Below are 23,534 nucleotides of genomic sequence, written 5' to 3'. Positions count from 1 at the left end.
GACATAACTGTAGACCTAGACTATTCCCCTCATTTAAAGGGATAGTTAACCCAAATTACAAAATTATACATTGGTTTCCCTACCCTGTAAGCAGTCTATGGACAAGGTATGACAACAATACATGCGTTGGTTTCGTTTCCCTGGAACTGTTCCCAAATGCTAATGTTTTAGCTTTGTGGGCTTTGTGGCAAAAATACCCAAGTCACGGTAGGTAACATTTTTTATACTTTCGGTTTATTTGGACATGAGGATGTAGAAAATGTCTAATATCTTACCATAACTTGAATGTAAGTTGTGCCACAAATGCTAAAACGTTGGCATTTTGAAACAGTGACTGGGAAATAAAACCAAAGCATAGATTGCTATCATACATACCTGGTCCATAGACAGCTCACATGGTCATTTGGTTGAACTATCCCTTTAAGAAAAATACAAAATGAACGCAAATAGACATTGATGTGCTTGGAGTGTAGGCGCCAGACTAAATTGAAATGAGAAAAAAAACATACGTAAAAATAAATGTATATACTGGTAGCATAGGTTACACTGACTGGAAAGTATGCAGGGCAGGTTATTGCGTATATCTGCTATCCTTATATCGAACAAGTTTATCTGCAAACTACCAACAAGTTATCACTACTGTACAAGCATCTGCGCTATACCAATACCAATAGAATACTGTAATTGCACAACTGGAGGTAAACTAGGTAAAGTAGTCTAATGTAGGCCTACTTTCAACGATAGTTTACCTGAACGTAGCCTAAATATCAAAGCCTCAATCCGAGGGTAAGCGCGCGTTGCATGAGTCCTGCTCAATTCGGAGTAAACGGGTTTCTTTCGCAATGACTGCAACAAGACGACGTTCGCTTGTAAAATGAGCTTTCCTCGAGGTGACAGGTGTGGCCATGGAAACGATCTCCACCTAGCCCAAATGCGGGTCTGGATTTACCTGTCTAACTTGTAGAACAGTCACAGTTTATTTTACCACATGGCCACTTCTAGCATCAGCGCGCGCACCGCACCACCCCCCTGGCGAGGCGGCACCGCTATTTCAGGTAGGCTGGCCTAAACAGTAAGCGTATACTGAAATTGTTCCATACTTGATTCTGTTTTACGGGAAATTCTTATTGACATCTCTATTTCCATCATTTACGTTAGGCTACACTCCAGGCCAGGCACACCTGACACCACACAATAGTATTGAATTAACGTATTGCATGTATTGATGAAAAACCATGTATTGAATTTAAAAAAAAGAAAGAATATGTTCTACACTCATTAAATTCTTCAATTCAAGACATAGTGAGACAAATGTGTCTTATGTGCTTTGAAATCCTTATACAGTAGCTGATATACTCACACCAATACAATAACAACACAAGCCTACAGTGTATATCATGCCACTATGCAGGGAATCACAACCAACCAAATAAAAAAAGGTTCCCGCTTACATGGTCTCTGAGGCGGTCCTGATGGCCCATGATGACAGCAGCATGGTGAGGATACCTCTGCTTCAGGTGCTCCAGGAACACCTCTTTCTTCCTCTCTACGTCAGCGTGCTGCATGGTCAGGGGGTCTCTGGCACTGCGGGGCCCTTGCCCTCCGATGGTGTACCTCCTGGGGACTGTGCTGGGGGAACGTGGCTCAGAGTGGTGGTTCTGGTTCTCTACAGTCTGCTGCCTGTGGAAACGCTCTACATCCTCAGGTGATGAGACTCTCTGGTTGTTGTTTCCTAACTCTATTAGTAAAACAGATATAAAAAGAGGTAATAATACAACAGATATGAAATATAATGAAATATTACATTATAATAATACAACAGATATGAAATATAATGAAATATTACATTATAATAATACAACAGATATGAAATAATGAAATATTACATTATAATAATACAACAGATGTGAAAGAGAATCATATATTACGTTATCGGGATTCAAACACACCAAAGAAATGATGTTGTTATGAAGTAAAACACAACCACAACTCTTACATGAGGGTGTTAACTGTTTATCAGTTGAAGGCATTCAGTTGTACAACTGACTAGGTATCCCCCTTTCCTTTCCTTGTTTATCATGACACGCAAACATCCAAAGACAAGACCGTGCATGATGTGTACAACAGTATTTCATGTGATGAGTAATCATAGCTGTCTGTTTCATGAACCTTCAGAAAGTTGTTTGGCCTTTAAGAGTTCCATGGATGACAATCTGTGCTGCACTCATATTCCTAGCACACAATGACTACATCAAGCTTGTGACTATACAAAGTTGTTGGATAATACTTTTTTGTACTATTATTATTATTTTTTATTTATTTAACTAGGCAAGTCAGTTAAGAACAAATTATTATTTTACAATGACGGCCTACCCCAGTCAAACCATCCTCTAACCCGGATGACGCTGGGCCATTTGTGCACCGTCCTATTTGACTCCCAATCACGGCCAGTTGTTATACAGCCCGGGATAGAGCCAGGGTCTGTAGAGACGCCTCGGGCACTGAAATGCAGGGCCTTAGACCGCTGTGCCACTTGGGAGCAAATGGATGCATTTGCAGTTTGTTTTGGTTGTGTTTCAGATTATTTTGTGCCCAATAGTAATGAATGGTAAATAATTTGTCACTATTATTGTAAATAAGAATAGAATATGTTTCTAAACACTTCTATATTAATGTGGATGCTACCATGATAACGGATAGTACTGAATGAATCATGAATAATGATGAGTGAGAAAGTTATAGAGGGTCAAAGATCATACCCACAAGACATGCTATCCTCTCACCATCACCAATAACAGGGGAGATTAGCATGTCTTGGGGGTATGATCTCTCACTCATTATTCACGATTCATTCAGGATTATCTGTAATCCTTGTCAATCATTTTGACCCCTACCCTTTTGAGAGAGAAAAATATTACTTGTTAAACAACATTTCTTTCTCTGAGCAATTGTATTAGTATAAAAAAAAAACATTTTAAAAAGCTCAGTATTTGAATGATTTATTTTATACAGTAATTATTGCTAGTGTTTATTAAGGGTGCCAGTCATTTTAGGACCCCTCTGTATGTTACCTAAATTAACACCTACAACATGAACCCAGAGGTTGAACAACACACAACTATTAAGGTTGTCAATCATTTTAGGACCCCTCTGTATGTTACCTAAATTAACACCTACAACATGAACCCAGAGGGTGAACAACACACAACTATTAAGGTTGTCAATCATTTTAGGACCCCTCTGTATGTTACCTAAATTAACACCTACAACATGAACCCATAGGGTGTGAACAACACACAACTCAACATCTTTAAACAAACTGAAACAGGCATGTGCCTTACTTTTACTATGCTATAGATACAGCATAGAAATGTGGATCAAAAAAGCAAGAATCCGACCTTGTATGGCTTAAGAATGATAAGGTCACCATGGAGTTTGCTTTTGAAAAGGGTGGTATCGCCTAAGCATCTTGAATATGAAGGCTTAGACCCTCAAAGCAGGCAGACCAAATGAGAGAGAAGTTCTAATCCTCTGTATTCATTATATCTATCACACAGTGCTGATTTAGTCTGGAGTCAGACTGTCTGTAGTCTTGTTGGGGGAGATGTAGGCCTACTTTATCTCTTGGACTTTCATCACACGATTGTGTGGTGATATACGTGCCTACTGTATGAATACACAGTACAGAGCTTCATATTAGAACTAATGCGTAGATTTTCAAACACGTAGACAAAATTATTATGATATTTAAAATGCTTTAAATGCTTTACTCAGAGCATGCACAAGCCGTGTTTACTTCACATTGACTAATGACTGATGTCCACATTGTTGAGTAGCATTTTGCACAACTTCAGGCAAAGAATGATGCGACACATCTTGTTGACATTTTAAGTGGACCTAAAGGTATGCCTTTTTGGTTAAGCAGAAAATGACTTTTAGAATTACGCTGGAAGGGCGGTGTGTGTGTGGGGGTTGTGTCACGGGAAACAAATGGCATCAACACAAAGCTGCAGTTTTGTAAGAACGCATCTGTTGTAGTATAATTACAAATCCTGTATAGGAAAGAATTCAATGCTGGGACAATGCGTCATCAAGAGAAGTCTCTTATAGGTTATGTTCAACATAGATGTGCTTCCTGCTCAGAACAATGCCTATCCCACGAGGAAGCCATCCCACGTTGGTTAAGGGTCTGCTGGAAAAACGGACTCCCATCTGCATGTGTTGTTTGTCTGGAAGATGATTGCTATCTTTTCAATCTAACAGGGGCAGGCCTAAAGCAGTAATCAGCCAAAGACTTGAGCAAGTCCCCTCACCTATTAAGCTTTTACACAGAGTGGATACAAGCAGGACACCTCAGAGGATATCCTCAACCCCACACCTTGAATATACCAGGGAACTGTTATGAGATGTTTTCCATCTCAAATCCACTGACAAATCCACTGAAAAAAAATATAAACACAACATGTAAAGTGTTGGCCCCATGTTTCTTGAGCTGAAATAAAAGATCCCATAAATGTTCCATATGCACAAAAAGCTTATTTCTCTCAAATTTTGAGCACAAATTTGTTTACATTCCTGTTAGTGAGCATTTCTCCTTTGCTAAGATAATCCAGCCACCTGACAGTGGCATATCAAGAAGCTGATCATTACACAGGTGCACCTTGTGCTGAGGACAATAAAATACCACTCTAAAATGTGCAGTTTTGTCACACAACACAATGCCACAGATGTCTCAAGTTTTGAGGGAGCGAACAATTGGCATGCTGACTGCAGGAATGTCCACCAGAGCTGTTGCCAGAGAATTTAATGTTAATTTCTCTACCAGAAACCACCTCCAATGTCATTTTAGAGAATTTGCTAGTACGTACAACCAGCCTCACATCCGCAGACCATGTGTACGGCGTTGTGTGGGGGCGAGCGGTTTGCTGATGTCAACGTTGTGAACAGAGTGCCCCATGGTGGCAGTGGGGTTATGGTATGGGCAGGCATAAGCTACGGACAACAAACACAATTGCATTATATTGATGGCAATTTGAATGCACAGAGTGACCGTGACAAGATCCTGAGGCCCATTGTTGTGCCATTCATCCGCCGCCATCACCAAATGTTTCAGCATGATAATGGACGGCTCCATGTCGCAAGGATCTGTACACAATTCCTGGAAGCTGAAAATGTCCCATTTCTTCCATGGCCTGCATACTCACCAGACATGTCACCCATTAAGCATGTTTGGGATGCTCTGGATAAACGTGTACAACAGTGTATTCCAGTTCACACCAATACCCAGCAACTTCGCACAGCCATTGAAGAGGAGTGGGACAACATTCCACAGGCCACAATCAACAGCCTGATCAACTCTATGTGAAGGAAATGTGTCGCACTACATGAGGTAGATACCAGATACTGACTGATTTTCTGATCCACACACCTACTTTTTTTTAAAGGTATTTGCGACCAACAGATACATATCTGTATTCCCAGTCATGTAAAATCCATAGATGAAGGCCTAATGAATTCATTTAAAGTGACCAATTTCCTTATATGAAATGTAACTCAGTAAAATCTTGTTGTTGCATGTTGCGTTTATATTTTTCTTCAGGGTACATCAAAGGTTGTGACACACACTGAGGTCAAAGAAGGTCCTACTACAGTCCAGAGGATAGCTGGGCTTGTAACCAGAATATAGCAAATTCAAATCCCAACCAATCCAGTTGGATATAAAATGAAGCAAATGTGTGAGTTTAAATCAGCAAGACGACCTCTGCTTTTATACTCCGGTTATAAAGGAAGAGAGCATGAGGCATGCTACCAGGAAACAAAGACAGAAAGCAGAGATTGTAGGGAGGTCAGAGGCCCATGTATGAGTCTCAGTTGTAGTCAAGCTGGACTATTTATCTTCCTGGAATTAGGTAAGAGGAGCTGAGGGAGAGAAGGAACTCATTCTGGCATGTGCAATGTGCTGTGAAGCCTCCTCAGGAGGGGGGTGGGGATGGGCAGGCAGGGATGTACACAGCTGTTGAGAATTTCCCCAGTGCTTCAATCTTGGCTATGAAACATGTTTTTGTTGATTTATCTGAACCAGTTAAAGAGACAGGACTATTTTGTTTTCTGTTGTATCATTTGAGTGCACAGTAGTTCCTTAACCTGAAATAGACTCTGGGTCAGGAGCTTATGATGAACTGTAGGTCTGGGTTACAAAGCAGAATTACATATGCCTAACTGTAGTGTCAGATTATATTCCGCTATGTGTAGACTTTCTGTATCATATTTTGTTTCTTCAACCAGCTGCACATCGAAGTAACATACAGTATAACACCATGTGAGCGAGACCTACAGTTCATCATAAGCTCCTATGTAGGTATACTTGTCAGTACATCTGCTTAGTGTTGTAAGACTTCTCTGCATGTCAACGTTTCAGACTAATTGATGAGCTTTCAAGGAATGGGCTTAATCCATCTATGTAATAGAGTTTCTAAATACAGTAATACCGCTCGGGAACCTTGTCCTCCCTCTTGTCTTTTATCCTGCTTTAAATATTTAAGCTTAGCGTTCCCCACTTGACTGAGTGTTTAATAAGCTAAAACTGGGTATTAGTTGGCTAATACAAGGAATATTATTAAAGTGTCTCTCATACTACAACCTCTGACTGCTGCTTTAGTCCAGGTTCAGTTTACTGGTGATTCCTCAATGACACCTTGGATCATTATTCACTAACATGACAGTCACAGTATCCAAACGCATCCACCAGAGGAATACTGCAAAGACCACAGAAACAAAAATCAACAGATAAACATTTAGTCCTTACTTAGATTACATTATGCCTTACCTCTTCTCCCTCTCCAGTGAGTATGCCGTATGTACTGATATTCCATTACTTTGCACGCTATTCCCTTAAACACTATGAATTCTGCATTGACAGTGCAGACAGTGTTCAGGTCTTTCTGTAGTGCAAGGTTATACGTGGAAAGTTATGGTCAAAACCAACGTGTGTGTGTGTGTGTGTGTGTGTGTGTGCGCGCGCGTGCGTGCGTGTGTGTGTGTTCCTGAGGAAGCTCCATTGTAAAGCTGTCCTCACCTTTTCCAAACACCCTGTTTTCCAGCCTATGAGTGCATGTTGGGAATACATTTCATAACAAATTAATGAACAAATACATATCTTTACCACATAAGTTCCAGATGGTCAAAGATTTAACATATGTACCTTTATAATACAAATGTAATGTCTAATTCTCATTTTCATAATAATACAAAAAAGTTTGACATCATTAGTCTGTCCTCTGTGGTGATTTTAGCCTTCATTTCCTCAACCTCTCCCACTGTTCCCTCTTCACACAGCTGGACTCTGAGGTCAAGGTCACAGTCATGGTCAAACTGGAAACCCCACCAATAGTTTCCTTCATGAAAACTTTGAAAATAACTACTATTTGGGCCTATTGTACAAATCAGCATTCATTTTCTATCAGAAGTGAACCTGCAAACCAAGGCCATGTAAACAAGCATAGGAAAATAGACTAATTCCACAGCGAAGAGTAATGTTTTGTTGTACTTAAATTCCTCAGGCTTTGACATTAGATGTTAGTAAGTGAACTAAAATGTGTCACATTTAGTATTTGAGCTTTCATAAGAACAGAACAAAATTATACAGAACAAAAATATAATTTCCTCTCAATACAGTTTGAACTCCATGCATTCAATTTTCACTGTTGGGTAAACCTAAGACACTCATGGTGGGCTGTATCAATACTCATTTGAAATGTTCCGTTGGGCTTTGTTGATATTGTACATGGAGAAAAGCCCTGAAACTGTAGTTTCACATAATTTCATACAAGTAATGCTCTTGCATAGTGCAGTGGTGTATATAAAGTGCTTTCGAAAAGTATTCAGACCCCTTGACTTTTTCCACATTGTGTTACGTTACAGCCTTATTCTAAAACTGATTACATTGTTTTCCCCCACATCAATCTACATACAATACCTCATAATGACAAAGCAAAAAAAAACGTATTAAAAACAGAAATATCACATACATAGGTATTCAGACCCTTTACTCAGTACTTTGTTAAAGCACCTTTGGCAGCAATTACAGCGTGGAGTCTTCTTGGGTATGATGCTACAAGCTTGGCACACCTGTATTTGGGGAGTTTCTCTCATTCTTTTCTGCAGATCCTCTCAAGCTCTGTCAGGTTGGATGGGGAGCGTAGCTGCACAGCTATTTTCAGGTCTCTCCAGAGATGTTCGATCGGGTTCAAGTCCGGGCTCTGGCTGGGCCACTCAAGAACATTCAGAGACTTGTCCCGAAGCCACCCCTGCATTGTCTTGGCTATGTGCTTAGGGTCATTGTCCTGTTGGAAGGTGAAGCTTCGCCCCAGTCTTAGGTCCTGAGTGCTCTGGAGCAGGTTTTCATCAAGGATCTCTCTGTACTTTGATCCTCGATCCCGACTAGTCTCCCAGTCCCTGCCGCTGAAAAACATCCTCACAGCATGATGCTTCCACCACCATGCTTCACCGTAGGGATGGCGCCAGGTTTCCTCCAGACGTGACACTTGGCATTCAGGCTAAAGAGTTCAATATTGGTTTCAACAGACCAGAGAATCTTGTTTCTCATAGTCTGAGAGACCTTTAGGTGCCTTTTGGCAAACTCCAAGTGGGCTGTCATGTGCCTTTTACTGAAGAGTGTCTTCCGTCTGGCCACTCTACCATAACGGCCTGGTTGGTGGAGTGCTGCATAGATGGTTGTCCTACTGGAAGGTTCTCCCATCTCCACAGAAGAACTCTGGAGCTCTGTCAGAGTGACCATTTACCACAGGTAGACTCCAGTCAAGTTGGAGAAATATCTCAAGGATAATCAATGGAAACCGGATGCACCTAAGCTCAATTTGAGTCTCATAGCAAAGGATCTGAACACTTACAGTGGGGCAAAAAAGTATTTAGTCAGCCACCAATTGTGCAAGTTCTCCACTTAAAAAGATGAGAGGCCTGTAATTTTCATCATAGGTACACTTCAACTATGACAGACAAAATGAGAAGGAAAGAAATCCAGAAAATCACATTGTAGGATTTTTTTATGATTTGTTTTGCAAATTATGGTGGAAAATAAGTATTTGGTCACCTACAAACAAGCAAGATTTCTGGCTCTCACAGACCTGTAACCTCTTCTTTAAGAGGCTCCTCTGTCCTCCACTCGTTACCTGTATTAATGGCACCTGTTTGAAATTGTTATCAGTATAAAAGACACCTGTCTACAACCTCAAACAATCACACTCCAAACTCCACTATGGCCAAGACCAAAGAGCTGTCAAAGGACACCACAAAATTGTAGGCCTGCACCAGGCTGGGAAGACTGAATCTGCAATAGGTAAGCAGCTTGGTTTGAAGAAATCAACTGTGGGAGCAATTATTAGGAAATGGAAGACATACAAGACCACTGATAATCTCCCTCGATCTGGGGCTCCATGCAAGATCTCACCCCGTGGGGTCAAAATGATGACAAGAACGGTGAGCAAAAATCCCAGAACCACACGGGGGGACCTAGTGAATGACCTGCAGAGAGCTGGGACCAAAGTAACAAAGCCTACCATCAGTAACACACTAGGCCGCCAGGGACTCAAATCCTGCAGTGCCAGACATGTCCCCCTGCTTAAGCCAGTACATGTCCAGGCCCGTCTGAAGTTTGCTAGAGAGTATTTGGATGATCCAGAAGAAGATTGGGAGAATGTCATATGGTCAGATGAAACCAAAATATAACTTTTTGGTAAAAACTCAACTCGTCGTGTTTGGAGGACAAAGAATGCTGAGTTGCATCCAAAGAACGCCATACCAACTGTGAAGCATGGGGGTGGAAACATCATGCTTTGGGGCTGTTTTTCTGCAAAGGGACCAGGACGACTGATACGTGTAAAGGAAAGAATGAATGGGGCCATGTATCGTGAGATTTTGAGTGAAAACCTTCCATCAGCAAGGGCATTGAAGATGAAACGTGGCTGGGTCTTTCAGCATGACAATGATCCCAAACACACCGCCCGGGCAACGAAGGAGTGGCTTCGTAAGAAGCATTTCAAGGTCCTGGAGTGGCCTAACCAGTCTCCAGATCTCAACCCCATAGAAAATCTTTGGAGGGAGTTGAAAGTCCGTGTTGCCCAGCAACAGCCCCAAAACATCACTGCTCTAGAGGAGATCTGCAAGGAGGAATGGGCCCAAATACTAGCAACAGTGTGTGAAAACCTTGTGAAGACTTACAGAAAACATTGACAACAAAGGGTATATAACAAAGTATTGAGATAAACTTTTGTTATTGACCAAATACTTATTTTCCACCATCATTTGCAAATAAATTCATTAAAAATCCTACAACGTGATTTTCTGGATTTTTTTTCTCATTTTGTCTGTCATAGTTGAAGTGTACCTATGATGAAAATTACAGGCCTCTCTCATCTTTTTAAGTGGGAAAACTTGCACAATTGGTGGCTGACTAAATACTTTTTTGTCCCACTGTATGTAAATAAGGTATTTGTTTTTGTATTTGTCATAATGGGGGCTTGTGTGTAGATTGTTGAGGGAAAAAAATATTTAGTCAATTTTAGAATAAGGCTGTAACGTAACAAAATCTTGAAAAGGTCAACGGGTCTGAATATTTCCCGAATGCACTGTAAGGGTATACTGTATTAGGCTATTAAATTGCTCAAATTAATATTATCACATCATTATGATGATTGGAAATGTAGCCTACATGTTTATAAAGAATATAACATTTTCCTTTAGCAGAACATTTGACATTTAGTCTAATATGGCAGCTATACAGTTTTGTTTTTTGCCCCCCCCCCCAAAAAAAAACTGCCAATTTTTGTTCAGCAGTTGAATTAATTCAACATGAAAAGCCTGCCAAGTGGATGTGACACTTAAGGTCCACTGTGTGACAGTCCGCACAAGTGGATTGAAGAGTGGTGAGAGAGAGAGAGAGTGAGAGAGAAAGAGAGACGCAAGGGAAGCAGTAGATAGAGCCGAGGAGAGGAAAGGAAGCCTAGTCTCGCTCTCTCCTTTTGACAAAGCTGAGCTGATTGATCTAGTTCACTTCTGCCCCGAAGGTGGATCTCTGCATTGGTTCACTGACTACACTACACAGCCAGCCATCGAATGCTTCAGCTTCAACTACATATCGGTTTGCACAATGCTGGAAAATGTCATTATGGTTGAGGAAGATATTTTTCTGGATGGGTTTTTGTGTCCTTATCGCAGAGCAGAGATAACAGGAGAAGAACAACCATGACAAATCGAGGAAATTGCATCTCAATGCTGAGAATAAAAAAGTTCAGGGTGATGGCACCCTCTATTGGTGGGTCAGATCTTTACTGATTTTGTAAAAGTAACTCTCAATGTCTTTATCATTGACTAGCATGTCATATTCCAGGACAGAAACGCAATGAACATTTCACTCACAAAAATATGGACTTCCAAACCAAATACAATACCCCATAATGTCAAAGTGAAATTGTGTTTTTAGACATTTTTACAAATTAATTAAAAATGAAAAGCTGAAATGTCTTGAGTCAATAAGTATTCAACCACTTTTTTATGGCAAGCCTAAATAAGTTCAGGAGTAACAATTTGCTTAACAAGTCACATAATAAGTTGCATGGACTCACTCTGTGTGCAATTATAGTGTTTAACAGGATTTTTGAATGACTACCTCATCTCTGTACCCTACATATACAATTATCTGTAAGGTCGAGCAATGAATTTCAAACACAGATTCAACCACAAAGACCAGGGAGGTTTTCCAATGCCTTGCAAAGAAGGGCACCCATTGGTAGATGGGTAAAAATGCAAAAAAGCAGAGGTTGAATATCCATCCCTTTGAGCATGGTGAAGTTATTCATTACACTTTGGATGGTGTATCAATACACCCAGTCACTACAAGGATATAGGTGTCCTTCCTAACTCAGTTGCTGGAAAGGAAAGAAACCACTCAGGGATTTCACCATGAGGCCAATGCTGACTTTAAAACAGAGTTTAATGGCTGTGAAAGGAGAAAACTGAGGATGGATCCACAACATTGTAGTTACTCCACATTACTAACCTAAATGGCAGAATGAAAATAAGGAATCCTGTACAGAGTAAAAATATTCCAAAACATACATTAACTTTATGTCCTGAATACAAAGCATTATGTTTGGGGCAAATCCAACACAACACATTACTGAGTGCCACTCTTCATATTTTCAAGCATGGTGGTGGTTGCATCATATTATGGGTATGCTTGTCATCAGCAAAGACTAGGGTGTTTTTTAGGATTAAAAGAAACGGAATAGAGCTAAGCACATGCAAAATCCTAGAGGAAAACCAAGTCCAGTCTGCTTGCCAAAAGACCCTGGGTGTAACGATGTACGCTGAAAGTCAGGAAGCAAGTTCAGGCAGTGATAACATTTAATTAATAAATGAACAAAACAAGAAACACGAACAGCGCATCGACATGAAACAGGAACAATGACGACTGGAGAAGAAACCAAAGGGAGTGACATATAAAGGGCAGGTAATCAAGGAGGTGATGGAGTCCAGGTGAGTGTCATTATGTGCCGAACGCTGATGACAGATGTGCGCCCTAATGAGCAGCCTGGTGACCTAGAGGCCGGAGAGGGAGCACACGTGACACTGGGAGACAAATTCACCTTTCAGCAGGACAAACAAACCTAAAATACAAGGCCAAATATACACTGCCGTTGCTTACCAAGACGACATTGAATGTTCCTGAGTGGCCTAGCTACAGTTTTGACTTAAAACAGCTTTAAAATCTATGGCAAGACTTGAAAATGTCTGTCTAGCAATGAATATAACCAATTCACAGCTGTAATCAGTTCATGCTGCAAGAGCTCTGATTGGTTGGAGGAAGTCCTCCGGAAGTCATAATTACTGTGTAAGTCTATGGAAGGGGGTGAGAACCATGAGCCTCCTAGATTTTGAATTGAAGTCAATGTACCCAGAGGAGGACGGAAGCTAGCTGTCCTCCGGCTACACCATGGTGCTACCCTACAGAGTGATGTTGAGGCTACTGTAGGACTTCATTATAAAACAGTGTATTTTAATTAATTATTTGGTCATGTGAATATATTTAGTATAGTTTTATCTAAAAATGATAACTTTTTAAATATTTCACTATTTGTATTTTTATGAAATTTCCTGAGGAGGATGGTCCTTTCCTTCCTCCTCTGAGGAGCCGCCACTGATGTATGTGTGTGTGGATGTGTGGATGTCTGTGTGGGTATGTGCGTGAGTGAGTGCATGTGTACTAAGGTGCGGAGAGTCAGTGCAGGTGGTCAGTTCAGTTCAAGTGTTCAGAAGTCTAATTGGTTTGTAGATAGAAACTGTCTCTGAGCCTGTTGGTATTAGACCTCGTGTTCCAATACCATCTCTCCAACGCTAAGGGAGTGAACAGCTTGTAGCTGAGGTGTGTAAGGTCTTTGATGATGCTGCTGGGACTTCCTCAGGCACCATTTCAAGTTGGGGCGGCAGCGGTTAGAGCGTTGGACTATTAACCAAAAGGTTGCAAGTTCAAATCCCCGAGCTGACAAGTTACAAATCTGTCGTTCTGCCCCTGAACAGGCAGTTAACCCACTAGGCCGTCATTGAAAATAAGAATTTGTTCTTAACTGACTTGCCTAGTTAAATAAAGGTCAAATATAAAAAAAATAAGTCCTCAATTGGTGTTAACACGGCCCCACTGGGCTATCTTCACCACCGGCTTTAGGGCCTTGCGTTCGTGGACACAGCAGTTCCCATACCAGGCTGTGATGCAACCGGTCAGGACGCTCTCGATGGTGCAGCGGTAGTATTGAGAGGACATATTTCTTCAGCTGACTTAGGAAGCAGAGGTGCTGTTGTTGTTGGTCCGTGTCAAGGCCTTGGTGATGTGGATGTGGAGGAACTTAAAACTGCTGACTCTCACTTCTGCAGTACTGTTGATGTGGACATGTTGGACCTCCTCTGCTTCCTGAAGTCATCAATCAATTCCTTTGTTTTGCTGACATTGTCCTGGCACTACAATGCCAGTTCACCTCCTTCTTCTGCAGTCGTGGATGAACAGGGAGTACAGCAGAGGGCTGAGAACACACCCCTGGGGTGCTTCTGTGTTAAGAGACAGTGTGGATGAGGTGTTGTTGCCAATCGTTTCAGCATGTGGTATGCTCGTCAGGAAGTCCAGTATCCAGTTGCAGAGGGTAGTGTCTAGACACAGGGCACTGAGCTTGGTGGCGAACTTGGAGGGAACAATGGTGTTGAATACTGAACTGTAGCCAATCAACAGCATTTTCATGTAGGTGTTCCTCCTGTCCAGATGGGTTAGGGCCATGTAAATAGTGATAGCCTCTCCCATGGATCTGTTTGAGCGGTAGGGAAATTGTAGTCGGTCCAGTGTGCCTGGCATGCTGGCCTTGATGTGGGATGTGACCAGCCTCTCGAAGCACTTCATGACGACAGGGGTGAGTATGGCGGGCCAATAGTCATTTGGGCATGTCACCTTGCTTTTCTTGGACACTTGGACAATGGTGGTCTACTTGAAGCAAGTGGGGATTACAGCCTGGGACAGGGACAGGTTGAAGATGTCCAATTAGACGCCCGCCAGCTGGTCAGTGCACACTCTGATGACGCGGTCAAGGATGCCATCTGGGTCGGCAGCTTTGTGAGTATTCACTCTTGAGATTTCAGCCTCGGAGAGCGAAAGCACCTGGTAGTCCGGAGCACCGAGAGATATCCTGGATGGCTCAGTAGTCGGTCTCGAAGCGAGCATAGAATATGTTAAGTTCATCTGGTAGGGAGGCTTTGGTGGGTAACACATCGAGTTGTCTTTTTGCGTCCCTAATGGATTTGTGGAGCTCGTACCTGCTTGCCTTGTACACGTCACGTCGCGTGCCACTGAGTCATCTGGGCTCATTCTGCTGACATTGAATGCTGCAGTACAGGCTCTGAGGTTGGGTTAAATGCGGAAGACAGATTCTGGTTGAATGCATTCAGTTGTGTAACTGACTAGGTATCCCCTTTCCCGTTTCTCAGCATGGTACGGATTTCTCCGTTCATCCAGGGTTTTTGTTTGGGGTATATCTGGATTGTTATTGTGGGTACACCATCATCGACACATTTCCTAATGAAGCCTATGAATGGCGATGTACAGTACATTCAGTGTCCAGTTTATTAGGTACACCACCCCGTTCACGAAAATGGTTCGCTCCTACTGACAGTGGGTCATGTGGCTGTGGTTTGCTATAAAAAAAACAGGTAGACAGGCATTGAGGCATTCAGGAACTGTTTGACTGAAAGTTAGAATGGGCAAAACAAGTGACCTAAATAGCTTTGAGCGTGGTATGATTGTCGGTGCCAGGCGCGCCAGTTCCAGTATATTAGATGCCTCCTGTTATTTTCACGCACGACAGTATCTAAGATTTACAGAGAAATGTGCAACAAACAAAAAACCTCCAGTCAATGGCAGTCCTGTAGCCGAAAACAGCATGTTGATGAGAGATCGAAGGAGAATGGCAAGAATCATGCAAGCTAACAGGTGGAACACAAACATGCAAATACTGGTGCAGTACAACAGTGGTGTGCAGAACAGCACAAATTGTCGGTCCTTGTCACGAAGGGGCTATTGCAGCAGATGACAACACTGGGCTCCACTCCTATCAGCTAAAAACAAGAAGAAGAGGCTCCAGTGGGCACGCGATCGCCAACACTGGACAATTGATCGAGGAGTGGAAAAACATTGCCTGGTCCGACGAATCCCGGTCCCTGTTGCGTCATGATGATAGAAGAGTCAAGATTTGGCATAAGCAGCATCAGTCCATGGCCTCATCCTGCCTGGTGTCAACAGTACAGGCGGGTGGTGGTGTAATGGTGTGGTGAATGTTTCTCTGGCACACGTTAGGTCCCTTGTTTCCATCCCCCGAATAATTCAGGCTGTTCTGGAGGCAAAGGGGATCTGACCTGGTACTAGATGGGTGTACCTAATAAACTGTCCACTGTTTGTATATTCCTTAATGTAGGAACTATCTTCCTTTATGTGCAATCAGTGAAAGTATTACATGTTTTTCTCTCAATACCAGAAGGATGACACAAGTTAAGTTTAGTCTAGTGCTGTAGGTTGGCTATCTTTGAATGCAGCAGGTAATCATTCTTAAAGGCATTACTTAATATACACTTAATACAAATATATTTATATACCAATAATGAGGTCAATATTACTAATGGTTTATGTTAAGATTTGTGAAATATTTTCAGCTTTATTTTCATGATATTTCACATTGTTCATCTGCATAATTTAAATCTAACATTTGCATGAGACAAAGTCCACTTGATCAATAGTTTTTGCTCTAATATCCTATGGTGTGACTGGTGCCAATGACATCTATTGTGCCAAAAACTGGTCTGGTGCAGCCATCTAATGTTGCATTTACTTTATATTCTCACAGCTTCTAAAGACATATACAATATCTTCACATACTACATTTCATGGCCCCATGTCCATCGATTCAGTTCTTATAGCCCTGGTGAGATATGGTGCTATCTAGTGGTGTAGTGTGCCCAACGTAGCATATGCACTAACATGCATCGAAAGGTACAGTGCATGCATCTATAGGTACTTTTTTCTTAAAACCATTAAATACTGATGTAAGGAGTCTAAATACAACATCTTGAGTGAATTTGATGTGTGGTTCATGAGGAGAAGATGATTGCAGATGATTTTGAGCATTAAAGTTACATATGTAAAAAAATAGTTTTTAATAGTTTCCTTGGTTTTTGAGATATCAACTCCAATTCAGTGTGGTTCATCTTAGGCACATTCATGATATTAATGACAGGTTTGAAAGGCCACTGTGGAGTCGATTTACAATGGTTTAAATGGACATGTTAAATCAGACATGTACCATGGGCCTACATTCCCCCAAAATTGTAATTTGGTCTTGTGTTTCATGATAAGAAGATGGAAGTATTTCTTAGCATATTAGGTTACAGTGCCGTCAGAAAGTTGACTTACTATATATACAAAACTATGTGGACAAAAATTGAAATGAGTGGATTCCGTTATTTCAGACACACCCATTGCTGACAGGTGTATAAAATCGACCACACAGCCATGCAATCTCCATAGGGAAACATTGACAGTAGAATGGTAGAACTGAAGAGCTCAGTGATTTACAATGTGTCACCGTCATAGGATTCCACCTTCCCAACATGTCAGTTTGTTAAATGTCTGCCGTGCTAGAGCTGTCCTGGTCAACTGTAAGTGCTGTTATTGTGAAGTGGAACATCTAGGAGCAACAACGGCTCAGCCACAAAGTGGTAGGCCACACAGGCTCACAGAACGGGACTGCCGAGTGCAGAAGTGCTTAAAAATAGTCTGTCCTCGGTTGCAACACTCACTACTGGGTTCCAAACTGCCTCTGGAAGCAACGTCAGCAAAATAACTGTTCGTCGGGAGCTTCATGAAATGCGTTTCCATGGCTGAGCAGCCGCACATAAGCCTAAGATCACCATGCACAATGCCAAGCATCGGCTGGAGTGGTGTAAAGCTCGCCACCATTGGACTCTGGAGCAGTGGAAACGCGTTCTCTGGAATAATGAAACCCGCATCACCATCTGGTAGTGCAACGGACGCATCTGGGTTTGGCAGATGCCAGGTGAACGCTACCTGCCTGAATGGAATAATGGTCTGGGGATGTTTTTCATGGTTCAAGTTAGGCCCCTTACATGCTGACCAGACCGGACACGTCAAGTGCGCGAGCATTGCAAAATAAATGTAGAAATCCATGTTATTCAATTATTCCACCCACATTGCTCGCACGCGCCAATGACCATCTGCGTTGCCAAGGACTAAAATAGAAGTCATTCCTATTTCTGACGCAGATCGCACTGCAAGTTCTGCCTCTCCCATCTCGTCATTGGTTTATAGAAGCAGTTACCCACGTGCCATCTCCTCATTGGTTATACCCACGTGGGTGATTGAAAGACAAAATGTTTTGCCGGTCGTCGTGGTAATACTATGAAAGTTTAGATGCCAATCACCATATAAGTTCAAAGATGAAAAAGCCCGGAAGGAGGAGAGATGACTAGAAACGATTCGGTTCGCCGTGTTATGTGTGGATTAATTGTCGGAGTAGAGGACCTTGAGCATTTCAGGTAAAATAACAACTCAATGTTTATATCCTAGGACAAATTAACTAGCAACAGCAAGCTAGCTAAATAGGACAAATTAGCTAGCAAGTGCAGGCTAACTAGTTAAATTACCATACATGTTTAATGCTTTTCGACATGTCCCCAAATGAATGTCATTGGTTCAGAGTTTGTTTTGATATTTTAACCTGCGTGTCGTGATCGCGTTTGGTGTAGGGGGACAAAATAAATGTATGCACGATAGCGCACGATGGCCACTCGCGCAGACGGTTTGGGTTCCGTGTTAGAATGTTAAAGTCCTTGAATGGCACAGCCAAAGCCCAGATTTGAATTCCATTGAAAATCTGTGGAAAATCTTGAAGATTGCTGTTCACCTCAGCTAACTACCTAACTTAATAGAGCTAGAGAAAATCTGCAAGAAAGAATGGGCAAAAATCCCCAAATCCAGATGTGCAAAGCTGACAGACATACCCAAGATGACTCAAAGCTGTAATTGCCGCCAAAGGTGCTTCTACAAAGTATTGACTCAGGGGTGTGAATACTTATGTAAATGAGACATTTCTGTATTTAATTTTCAATAAATTTGCAAACATTTCTAAAAACATGTTATCACTTTGTCATTATGGGGTGTTGTGTGTAGATGGGTGAGAAATCTATTTAATCCATTTTGAATTCAGGCTGTAACACAACAAAATGTGGAATAAGTCAAGGGGTATGAATAGTTCCTGAAGACACTGTGCGGGCTAATATGCATCTACTGGTATATTGTGGCCATCTTTGAATGCATCATCTTTATTTTCTCAAACTCTTTAATGACTATTGTGATGAGTGCAAAGAGGAAATTTGGAGTGAATCTGACTTTTAGTCTATGAGAAAAAATGTATGATTATTTTAAGCATTAGCGTTCCATAGTTAAAATAGTTAGTTTACTTTTTTATATCAATGCCAAACTTAACATGATTAATCATGGTAATGTCTTTGATGACGCCAAAAAGTTTCAGTGGAGAGGATTTACAAAGGATTTAAATAAACACGTCAAATCTGATTTCCTGATTTATCAATAACTCTGGCATCTCTTAATCAATCCCTTAGCTTTTCTCAAACTGCACTGAACAAAAATATAAACTCAACATCAAACAATTACAAAGATTTTACTGAGTTACAGTTCATACAAGGAAATCAGTCAATTGAAATAAATTCATTATTCCCTAATCTATGGATTTCACATGACTGGGCAGGAGCGCAGCCATAGGCCTAACCACTTGGGAGCCAAGACCACCCACTGGGGAGCCAGTCCCAGCCAATCGGAATTAGTTTTTCCCTTTATAACAGACAGAACATGTATGCGGTTGTGAGGCCGGTTGGATGCACTGCCAAATTCTCTAAAACAACATTGGAAGTGGCTTATGGTAGAGAAATTAACATTCAATTATCTGGCAACATCTCTGGTGGACATTCTTTCAGTCAGCATGTCAATTGAACACTCCCTCATAACTTGAGACATCTGTGGCTTTGTATTGTGTGACAAAACTCCACATTTTAGAGTGGTATTTTATTGCCCCCCGCACAAGGTGCACCTGTGTAATGATCATGCTGTTTAATCAGCTTCTTGATATGCCACACCTGTCAGGTGGATGGATTATCTTGGCAAAGGAGAAATGCTCACTAACAGGAATGTAAACACATTTGTGCACAACATTTTTGCAAAATAAGCTTTTTGTGTGTATGGAACATTTCTGTGATTTTTTATTTTAGCTCATGAGACATGGGACCAACACTTTACATGTAGCGTTTATATTTTTGTTCAGTATAAGTTAGGAGGTAACATGGGTCTACATACCCAAATTTGGTGTTATTTGGACTTAAGGTTCATGAGAAGCTTTCCAAAATGTCCAGGTTGGAGGAAAATATGTCCTAACAAAACTTATGGGTCCTTGAGGCAAATTTGTTCAGCATGAAGAAATACACCTACATACAGTACAAAGTTTCAAGCCTCTAGGTCAAACGGGTTGACAGATATTTGGGTTTAAGTGAGACCGCATATAGGCCAATCGGTACCATTCTTTTTGACCAAGTTACTCATGGCCTCTACATACAAAGTCAAATAACTCAAGTATAGATTGGTAATTAGAAAGAAAGTTACCAAGCTACAGTATACTTGAGTTATTTGATCAATGAAAAAAAAAACATCTGAGAAGAACAATAGCTTCGCTGTGAACCCCTAATTATATGGTATAAAGGCAGTCTGGTCTAGAGGAGGCAGACTACATATTGTTGATATTGTGAGACTTGAGTTGTTTTTTATCTGATGCACTTCACTGAGTCTGAAGGCTGGGACATTCAGCCTTGAAAATATGCTATGAAATAGCATGTGACAAGGTTTTATAAAGCCGCATGAGCTAGAAAAAAAATATCTTATGAGACCGTTTTGAAAGATGAGTCCTGGGAGAGCAAAGCAATACCGTAGTAATATTTTACTCTTCCTTTCTGTCTGCTCACAAGGCTACTTACCTATCCTTTTAAGACCCCTCATTCACTAGGAATGCATCCCAAATGGATCCCTTTTTCTTGTAGTGCACCAAGGGATCTGGTCAAAAGTAGTGCTCTGTGTAGGGAATAGGGTGCCACTTGGAAAGAGCCTAGCTCTATCAACTCATACAGATCTACTGATCACTGACTTTAACACAAGTTATCCCAAGGATTTCCCCTCCCCCTTTTTACACTCCTGAAGGATGTTGGCGTGTCTGTTAAGTGAAAATTCACTTATCTTTCAATGATCTAGATTGCCCAACAATTTAATCAAAAACCTATTCCCGTATCCATCTCATGTAAAGACATGGGGAGGTACGCCACACCCACTTTAAATCAAAACCTGTGTTCAATGTAATTTACTTAATTGACCCTTCAGTCAGTTTTCAAAGATGTTGAGAGGGTGGAATTGATGTGTTGCCTGAAATAGCCTATAGCCTACTATATACATTATAACACTGTTGGCATACTGTAGCAATAAAACACCTAATAAACACAGACTTTCACAATAATCAATGCCTCACATGACATCAACCTGTTGCTTGGTTCAGGGTAGCATTTTATAAATAGCATAGAAGTCTGAACTGATCCTTTAGTGTTTAATACATGCCCTATTATGCTCATTATCAGCTGTTATTAACTTTGCCAACCACAGTTTCCATATACATTTTCTTTATTGGTAATTTGGCATGCTACCACAAAGACTATGTAAATAAATGTGAATTACAATAGTTTCAGTAACCTCGTGTGAACTTGACCAAACATGGCTTTAGGGTACGCTCTAATCAGTTTATACAGAATGTTCGTACTTCTTCTCTCCCTAGCTTGTTCATCCTTGTTGCATGACTTAGATCTCACATTATGCCCCCAGCACTAGTATGCGGGGGAGTGTTTTTAATAACTGTCTTGGTGGGGGCTGTCAAGCATGTGGTGTGCAACAAAACGTTACAACAATAAAAGCATGGAACATGAATGTCCTTACATACTAACTGTAACAGGTTATGGACACCAAGAGAGAGGGACATCCAGAATTTGTATAAAAAAAATTTTTGGGGCCTGGGTGGCTCTATTAGCTATAATAACATACAGCTATAGGCTGTATGTACGCTCCTCTATTGGCCTGTGAATCTACCAGAGGGAAGAAAAACAAACGACAATGAAAACTTTCCTTTTAAAGGGTTCTTTTAAAGTAAATATCTGCAGGTTAGCTAGGTAGTTACTGTAAGTCAATCTGAGTTCATCATAAACTTGGATGAGAAGGGGCCCAGTTCTAGTTATAAGGAGTCATTTGGAGAATTAGGGATGGTTTTCCGAATGGGAGAGCAGGAATTTCTATTGTTTATGAGAACACTGGCCTCGATGATGTCATCTGTATGCATCTCATCCCGAGACTAAACCAAAGCCACAGAAATAGCCATGTCACGCCAGTATCACCTAAATCATTATTAACAAGGGAACAAAATGAAGTCTAAATCAATTGAGCAGCTGTTTCAGATGTGTTGAGAAAGCATGCATCGCTGTTGTGGCTATAAAAAAAAGACATGTCATTAGGGCTGTAGTGTAGAGGCTGTAGAGGTGGGAGGTGGGGGTTGGGACGGACAGGGCCGGGCAGACTTCCGTCTGATCTGAAATCACGCAGCTGTCAGAGCGAATCAGAATCAGGGTCTGTGAGCTAGGCTGCTGCCTGAGATGACACAAGGATTGCCATAATTAACAGATCACATGGGTTACGTAACTGAAAATGAAGTGACTTGGTCAAAATGAAAAAGGTCTGTTAGATCCAATAATACACAGATAAGGGTTTTTAGGTAATAAAGGATACAATGTAATGAAAAAAGTATAATTCACATTCTAAATCCATTTCTACTCCACATCATGACAAACAGTCTTCACGTTGCAATTGACAGAGCACTTAGGTTAAATTTCACAAGAGGATTGTACATTTCAGTGGATAATTATTCTGATAATAATACCATCAGATTTGCCCATTAGTTTAATCTAGTGGATATTGATGTTTAAAAGTATAAACTTTAAATCCTGTCAACACTTGCTCAGAAACCAGTCTCTATCTTTGGAAACAAGGTGTTGATAAAGACACCAGTATCTTTATCTAAAAAACAGGCATCCACTTTGAAGCTGAAACCTGAGAAAGCCTGTTGAGAACTGTCTTTGCTTTAACCCTATCAGCCCCAAGACTCCAGCAACAAATTGGCTTTTCATTTATCTGCATGCCCCCCCCCCCCCCCCTTATATTTAGCCTCTCAATGAAGTGTTTTACAGTTATTTTCAGGACAACCAGGGCTACAAGTAGAACAGATAACAATTTGACATCGTGGTTTTATTGACAAATGTCAATAAAAACTAAGGTCCGTCAAAGCAAAAACCTGATAACAATTCATTTATATGAATACTGTAAGTACAGAAATTGTTTGCTCAGTGGGAAATTAATATCTAACTACTCAGTTACAACTGTGTGGAGTTTGGAGTTTGTGACAGCAACTATGTGAGCTTATTACAGTATCATAGACACTACAGTATGTCCTGTGATTTCCTATGATCTTCTATGTAGAAGAACCCCTTACCTTCTAACGACTCTTGTGTAGCTTGTGAGAGTCATAGAGAAAAACATGTGCGTGTTCGTGGGAGTCTCAGCTTTTCATAGATTGCTTTCAATAGTTTGTAGCTCAAATCATTTGGACTCTACAGACGATTTTGTAAAAAAGACCTGGCCCTGCGGCTCCTTCGGGATCTGTCGTTGTCTCACAAACACCGCTGTTGCTCAGCCACCGTTAATCACACAGGCTAATGGTTGGTATCTACGGATGCAGAAAATAATATACGAATCCAATGGTACA

At 41.1% G+C, this 23,534-nt stretch overlaps 1 protein-coding gene across 6 annotated transcripts in view; it reads right to left on the bottom strand.

Annotated features, from left to right (window-relative positions):
- si:ch211-207d6.2 (sickle tail protein homolog) overlaps positions 1–23,534 on the bottom strand; it is an 83,114-nt gene that overhangs the window by 57,453 nt on the left and 2,127 nt on the right. For 4 of the 6 annotated variants that reach the window (XM_031810165.1, XM_031810166.1, XM_031810169.1 and 1 more), the window contains exon 2: positions 1,452–1,738. In XM_031810165.1, coding sequence (XP_031666025.1) covers positions 1,452–1,738 — 287 coding nt within the window. Of the gene's footprint in view, positions 1–749; positions 986–1,451; positions 1,739–6,826; positions 6,930–23,534 lie in introns of those variants that run through there. The other 2 variants (XM_020466725.2, XM_031810167.1) reach the window with 2 other exon arrangements.

Source organism: Oncorhynchus kisutch, linkage group LG30 (assembly GCF_002021735.2).
Source record: "Oncorhynchus kisutch isolate 150728-3 linkage group LG30, Okis_V2, whole genome shotgun sequence".
Classification (NCBI taxonomy): Eukaryota; Metazoa; Chordata; class Actinopteri; order Salmoniformes; family Salmonidae; genus Oncorhynchus; species Oncorhynchus kisutch.
The sequence above is the reverse complement of the archived record's forward strand: the minus strand, read 5'-3'. Positions and strand labels throughout refer to the sequence as shown.